This window comes from Cebus imitator, unplaced genomic scaffold, assembly GCF_001604975.1.
Source record: "Cebus imitator isolate Cc_AM_T3 unplaced genomic scaffold, Cebus_imitator-1.0 Scaffold211, whole genome shotgun sequence".
Classification (NCBI taxonomy): domain Eukaryota; kingdom Metazoa; phylum Chordata; class Mammalia; order Primates; family Cebidae; genus Cebus; species Cebus imitator.
In genome coordinates, this window is record NW_016107526.1 from 402,621 (window position 1) to 410,252 (window position 7,632).

At 33.2% G+C, this 7,632-nt stretch overlaps 1 protein-coding gene across 2 annotated transcripts in view; it reads left to right on the forward strand.

Annotated features, from left to right (window-relative positions):
* Positions 1–7,632, forward strand: part of IPO11 (importin 11) — a 210,053-nt gene that overhangs the window by 126,376 nt on the left and 76,045 nt on the right. For both annotated transcript variants that reach the window (XM_017548572.2, XM_017548574.2), the window contains exons 25-26: positions 4,608–4,703; positions 5,476–5,589. In XM_017548572.2, coding sequence (XP_017404061.1) covers positions 4,608–4,703; positions 5,476–5,589 — 210 coding nt within the window. The remainder of the gene's footprint in view (positions 1–4,607; positions 4,704–5,475; positions 5,590–7,632) is intronic.

Here is a 7,632-nt window from a genome sequence, read left to right on the forward strand (position 1 = left end):
CAAAGAATAGACTTTACTGTATATTGTGATTCAGAACATGTTATCTAGAGGAATATAATTATATGATAAAATACTCAAATTTAAATTGTTAACATTTCTTTAATTTGAAATTTGTCAATATTGTAGCCATACTACTTTTGACTTTTTGAATTCTCATTTTAGTCCTGGTCATATTAAGCAATGTTAAGCCAGGTTTTAAGATGACACAAATAGCAGATAGTAGCATTTAACATGTGCTACACATTTCTAAAAATATAAAATACAGATTTTGTTTAATCCTTACATAAACACATGATGATAGTACTGCTCTTTTTCCCAGTCTTGCAGATGAGAAATTAAATCACAGAGTGGAGAATAATTTTTTAAAGGCCACTCAGCTGGTAATTATTGGAACCATGATATAACATAGGCATTTTGACTTTAGGATCCATGCGTTTAATCACTTCGTATGCAGTGTAAGCCTAAGCCAAGTAAATTGAATTCTGCATTTTCCCCAAAGGTTTTAAGAACACAATCTGTTGCAGGTATATTCTGAAAAGGTAATGGGTTTAAACTAAAGTGCAAAAGTTCTTTTTGTAATAACAAAATGTTGTCAAAAAACAATTAGTAATGGGTGATTGGATAATTGAAGTGCCACACCTTGTTCGTTTATATAGCAGAGTACTGTGCAGCATTAAAAAGGCATGAAGATCTCTGTATGAATTTGAGAATATAAGCAAGGAGCATATTCTACTTTTCTTTGCCTTCTTCCACTTTTTAAACAGAAGTTTAATTTGAGAATATAAGCAAGGAGTATATTCTAGTTTCCATTGCCTTCTTCCACTTTTTAAACAGAAGAAAACTAGAGGCAAAAAGCGTGTCTCTAGTTTTCTTCTGTTTAAAAAGTGGAAGAAGGCAATGGAAGAATAAACCAAGTTAATTAAAGTAGCTGTCTAACAAAAAGAGGAGAGGATGGAAACTAGATCAGTCAGGATGTGTATCTGTTTTATAAAGTTAGAGTTTGGAACCATGTAGAGGTAAAGCATGATTTAGGAGGGGGAAAAAAAGAAAAAGAAAAAGCAGTTCCTAAAGATAAAAAACAGACTGAAACATTTGAATCTAACTATTATGATGTTGGTGGCATAACTATTTGAGAAGACTATTTCAAGTCATTTTAATACATAGTATTTCACATGTATATCCCTGATGGAATGTAACAGAACAAAAAGAAGTTTATAATTACATTCAGTAGTATTGTCATCAGTAATATTGGCATTGTTATTTTGAAACTCATATATGTATATGTATAGTAGAAAGAAACAAGTTTATAGGACCTGGGATTTTTCAATGTAAGAATAATAATATAGGGGGGTGGGAAGCTGGGGAGAGATAGCAAGGGGAGAAATGCCAGAAGTAGGTGATGGGGAGGAAGGCAGCAAATCACACTGCCACGTGTGTTCCTATGCAACAATTTTGCATGTTCTTCACATGTACCCCAAAACCTAAAAAGCAATAAAATAAATAAATGGGGGAAAAAAAAAAGAATAATAATATAGACCATTCATATGGATTTCCCACAGGCACCTAAAATTCAGCATGTCAGAATGGAACGTCATTATTACTATTGACACTACAGTTGTACCAATTTGCCCAAACAGGAAAATGCAGAAGCAGTGAAAGACTTTTTCACCTTTGGTCTGCTGTTCAGCTCTTCTATATGTTATTAGTTCTGGTTCTGAATTTCTCTTTATTCTGCCCCATACCCTCTGCCCCCAAGTCTGGTAATGATATTTTTCTTTCAAAAACTCTCATCTTCTCTAGCTATGGTTCCTGAACTTTTAGACTTCAAAGACTCTATTTTAGCCCTGAAATATATGTATATATGACTATGTTGAGATATTTATTTACTCAGTCAGATACAACTTTATGTTTGCATTATTTAATCCTTACATTAATTCTAAATACTCTTTTGCCACAACTCCCACCTCCCTGTCGCCAAAGAAAACTAAAGAGTCCTATGGATTGGGGCCACCCACAGCTATGTATTATTACTATAAATTCTCTTCAAATCCTATGTTCATTTGTTTTTTAAATTTTAATCAGAATTTTATATGGCATAGAGTCAACTAGATGTATATGGTTTCTTAAAGAAAAAAACTGTAATCAGCTGTCTTTCTGCCAGTCATCTTTCCTTGCTCAGAGGCAACCACTTTTAATGCTTGTAGCTGATTCTTTTGTATCTATGTTCATATCTGTAAATAACAACCCTGTGTTATTCCTTCACGAGTTGTTAATTGTAGGCAGTATGTATTGATATCGCCTTTGCACTTCCTCTGTGCCTTTATCCTCTGGGTAATCAAAATTCAGTGTTTACTCCATGATTCTTATATTTCCTATTCGAAGCTGAGACCTGTAGTCAGCTGTGATTACTTCTCCTTTCTGTACAATCTTTTGTATTCTCTGGAAGTAATACTTTTCTGTATAATCTTTCGTAGTCCCTGGAAGTAATACTTAATCTTTTTTTGGTATAGTTTTTTTTATGTTCACTAAACTGTCTTGACAGATATTCAATATGTTCAGATACATCAAGGATTCTATTGCTTTAATTTTCTTGAGAAAGTCTCTTCAGAGCCATGCTGACTCCCACTGTGGGCCTCCTTTTCCAAGTTTGTAGCTGCTCCTTCTTGTTCCTAGTGCCATAATGTAGGTTTATTTAAATGCATTACATTGGGAATGGGCTCTTTTAGTCTGGAAGCAATCTCTTTTAGACTCTTTACAGAAAATATACTCTCTTTGTTCTCATGGATTGGGTGTCAGCTGCCCAGGTAATGCAGAGTTGAAAATATCCATCGCTCTGTTTCTTAGACATACTTTCAACCAGTCTTATTTTTTTTTGTTTTATTTTTTTATTCTTCTTATTTTTAGCTTCCTCTTTCTCCTTCCCAAAGGTAATAAGGTTCTGATACTTTCTGTGTTTTTTGGGGTGGAGAAAGGGGGAGAAGTTATATGAAGCAAATCTGGTTGCTTTGATACCTTGGGATTCAGCTTTTTCTGACTTAATGAGTCAGTTTCCTCTTGAATTTCTTCTTTCTTGCTTTCTTGCTTTCAGTGTTTGTTTCTCATTCCTCTTGTCTTTTAAAAATTATTCTCTCCCTCTTAAATTTTTTTTTCCTGTAATTTTAGTGGGGTTTTAGGTGGGGGTGAAATTATACATATATTTAATAATCAGCAGGTGGCCTTACTTTCTACTCACAGATAAATACTGTCTGGCGATATCTGCCTCTACTCTCTCAGTCTACTAGCTTGTCTTATTCTCCATGTTTATCTTTTTTTCTGAAATCTAGCTTTTTTTTTCTTCAAAATTAAATAAACTTTATTGAGATCAAATTTTTATTGTTTGAGATTTTATCTCCTCTTGCTTTTAATCAGGAATTGATATCTTTTAAAACTGTATCTCTTAGTAGTAGCATAGTGCTTGTCCCACAGTAAAGTTTTTATTTTTAATCTTTTATTTAGACATTACCTTCCCTTCTTGCTCAAAATTAGAGCAACAACAAATGTTATTATCAACCATGGATGCTATTTGCTTACCTTGGGACTGTTTCAAAATGCATGGAAGTATTCTTGATGGTCATAATTTTTGGAGTACTTTTGGCACCCAGTGAGCAGACACTGGAAGATGCTAAATTTCCCTCAGTGCATGGGATGACTGCCCAGTAAATAGTTTTCTTCATTAAAAATGTCAGTAGTCAATCTTGAGAAGCATTGATAGAATTCTTAAGGGAAATGTGGCACCACCCTGAGGCCATTCCTTGCCCACAACCCTCTCAGATGGTATCTCTTTCCTTTCCCACCTCTTAAGCCTTTGGGCTGGAAGTGAGTTTGGGGTAAATGTCCTTCTTGGTCCTTATTGCTGCTTCCTAACCACTGCATTCATCTCTTCCTAAAAAGTAAAACAAAAATAAACAGAAAACTCCACCCTGCTTTGAATTTCATGCTAACATTTTTGTTGTAGAAGAAACATCTCACTCATATCAAATAATTTCTATGTTGTTTTCACATGTAACAATCAATACTCATGACTGATCAGTATAATTATGAATGCAGTGTAATTTCTAATTTAATAAATATTCAGTGTATATGCAACATACCCTTTTCCTCCAATTTGCTGATTAACATAAATGTAGATTTATTTCCGGGCAGTGAGCATAGGTGTTGCTAACTTCCTGTTTAGCTATCAAAAAGCCAATGTTGTAAAAATGCCTTTTACTGCCTCTATTAGTGCATCATTTTTAAGGGTTATTGGTTTAAATTGCAAGGGTAAGAATTACATGAACTGCATATGATACCATGATACCTATGTCATTACAATGTGATTAAATAAAATTGTATGGAAGATGTAAAGCTGTGTATAAATATTATATCCTTTATATCCAACTGCAGTTTTAAAATGGATTATCTTGTAAAAGTGTGTCTAGTGTCGGAATATTGCATACCTTGCATACTTGTATGTCTTCTTAAATTTGGTCTGTGATATTTACTTTAGTACGTTGTTTCCCTCCATGTGTTTTTCATAAAGCAATGACTTGAACTACTGAGTATCACCAATGTTTCTTTCTGGTTTCTAGGTTGTGGAAAATGCCCTTAAAGTGAACCCAATATTAGGTCCGCAGATGTTTCAGCCGATTTTACCCTATGTTTTCAAGGGTATTATAGAAGGGGAGGTAAGATTTTTCTTAAAGTTCCAAGGGTTAGCATTAGACTCTAGGATTCTAGTTTCAATTACTCTCCTACTTGTAGTCATTTCTACTTCATTGTTATATGCAGAAGGAAAGCTTTCCTTGTCTTTTGGATCATCTTAAATTAAGTTAAATTTTTAGAGCATTTAGACGAGTTTGCCTTTTCCTGTTCCACATAGCATATTTTCTTTAACATGTTTCTTTCAAACATAATGCATGTATGTTCACACAAAAAATCATTTGAAGTACAGGAATGGTGAGTGGCTTACTGCCAATGCTTGACTATTAAGAATATGAGGGGGACAAAATAGTGCTAATATTGTCATAGACTGAATACATGAAACCGCTGGTTATTTTCTAAGAATGGTTTTCTTTAGTAGATCCATGAACCTGTGTATGTTACAAATATTTAAAGTAATACAGTACCGGAAGGTGGAGGTTGCAGTGAGCCAAGATCTTGCCACTGCGCTCCAGCCTGGGTAACAGAGTGAACTCCGTCTCAAAAAAAAAAAAGATAAAGTAATATAGTAATATATGAAATTGATAAATATTGTTTCTCTTTATTATATACATATAGATAGTACATATAATTCATATATGTATTTAGTAAGTTACAACTCAGGCAGTATTGACAGTTCATTCTAAAGGGAAGTAAGGAGAATGTTATTTTATATCCCTGTTGCTTGTTAGTATGTCAATGATTGTTTATACTTGTACCATAACACAATTTTACATGTGCTATATTTTGATTGTCCAGAGGTATCCTGTAGTGATGTCCACGTATCTTGGAGTTATGGGTCGAGTTCTACTACAAAACACTAGTTTTTTTTCTTCACTACTTAATGAGATGGCCCATAAATTTAATCAAGAGGTAAGACTCTATATACTTAAATTTAAGGAAGTTTTTAAATATAAATTAGAAATAGTTTGATGAAATAGTGACTCTTTGTAAAAGTTGCTTTGTAGTATTTACACCTTTACCTTTAAAACCTTTAATTATGCTATATCAGTAATTTGGGGTAGAAGAAAGAAAAGGGAACTTGTAAGTGGCAGTTGAAACTTCTACATTTTTGCCCTCACTCAAAATAGGTGATTTTATTCTGCTTAGCCATAGAATATAATTTTGATTTGTTTATAGCTGTGGATTTTCTTCACTGTTATAGAATCTGGAAACAGGTATTTGGCATGAAGTGATATATCGTCTTTGTATTATTTCGTTAGTTAACTTATTTTTAATGCCATGGATTGACAGTGTTTCTGTTCTGATTATTGTGGAAAATGACCTTTTTAGCAAAGGTTTATTTTTAAAAATTGTAGGTGATACTTACTACCAGAGTAAGCTTGGAATGAGTTTTTAAGTGAGGTGGTTTGAAACTATATACATGATATTCAAATAAGATTATACTGTAAGTCATTAATCTGTTTGTTAAGATTTATAAAATGTAGAAGATAGGGTATGCTTGACCAGTATACCTACAATGGAGACAATTTGTGATATCTTTTGGTTTATGGCTGGAAACAAATATAACTATTTCTAATGTGAGGAAATCCAGAAGTACAAATTTTAAAATATATATAACTTTTCTAGAATCAGACTAATCTAATTAGAGATCCCAACCTTTGTTGTAATGACTAAATAGGGTATATTTCGCTTTGTGTTGTCCAAGCTAGTCTCAAATTTCTGAGCTCCCAAAGTGCTGAGATTACAGGATAATTAAAAATATTTAAGAACATTAAGAAAGGAAATTAAAATTATCCCAAGGAACATCAGAATGCCATAACTATGTATTTACCTTCTTGTTTCCATGAGGGACCTGGCCTTGTTTCCAACATTTCTTGAAATATATGTACTTCTTGCCTTGCTTTAGTTCGTGAAGATTCAATCTGAGATCACAATGAATAAATATTTAATCACCAAAGTTGATTAATTTCTTTAAATTTTTTTTTAATTGACGCATAATAGTTGTAGACGTTTTTGGAGTACATAGTGATATTTCTGTACATAGAGTGTATAGTGATCAAATCAGGATAATTGACGTATCTATCACCCCAAACATTTATTATTTCTCTGTATCAGGAACATACAGCAGCCTTCTTCTAACTGTTTGAAACTATATATTTCTGTTATCATCCTGCAGTGCTATATAGAACACTGGAACTTATTCCTCCTATGTACCTGTAATTTTATGTCTTTTAACCAGTATCTCTCTCTCTCCCCACTTTTCCCCTACCTTTCCAAGTCTCTGGTAACCACTTTTCTACTCTCTACTTCTTTGAGGTCATGTTTTTTAGCTTCTTCATGTAAGTGAGAACATAAAATATTTATCTTTCTGTTCTTGGCTTAATTTCACTTAACATAACGTCCTCTAGCCTCATCCATGTTGCCACCAATGACAGGAATTCATTCTTTTTTGAAACCAAATAGTATTCGTGTGTGTGTGTGTGTGTGTGTGTGTGTGTGTTAATTTTCTGTATCCATTCATCTATAGATGGGTTACTGAGGTAATTCCACATCTTGGCTATTCTGAACAGTGCTATAATAAACATGAGGGAGCAGGTATCTTTGCAATACAATGATTTCCTTTCTTTTGGAGATGTATATATATATATACACACACACACACACACACACATATATATATATATATATATATATATATATATATATATATATAGTAGATTGCTGGATCATACGATAGTTCGATTTGTAGTTTTTTGAGAAACCTCATATTGTCTTCATAATGGCCATAGTTGTTTACATTCCCACCAGGGAGTTCCCTTTTCTCTACATTCTTGCCAGCATTTGTTATTTTTTGCCTTTTTGGTAATAGCCATTCTAACTGGAGTGAGATGATATCTCATTGTGGTTGTGATTTGCATCTAGTGATGTTGACCTTTTTTTTTTTTTTTTTTT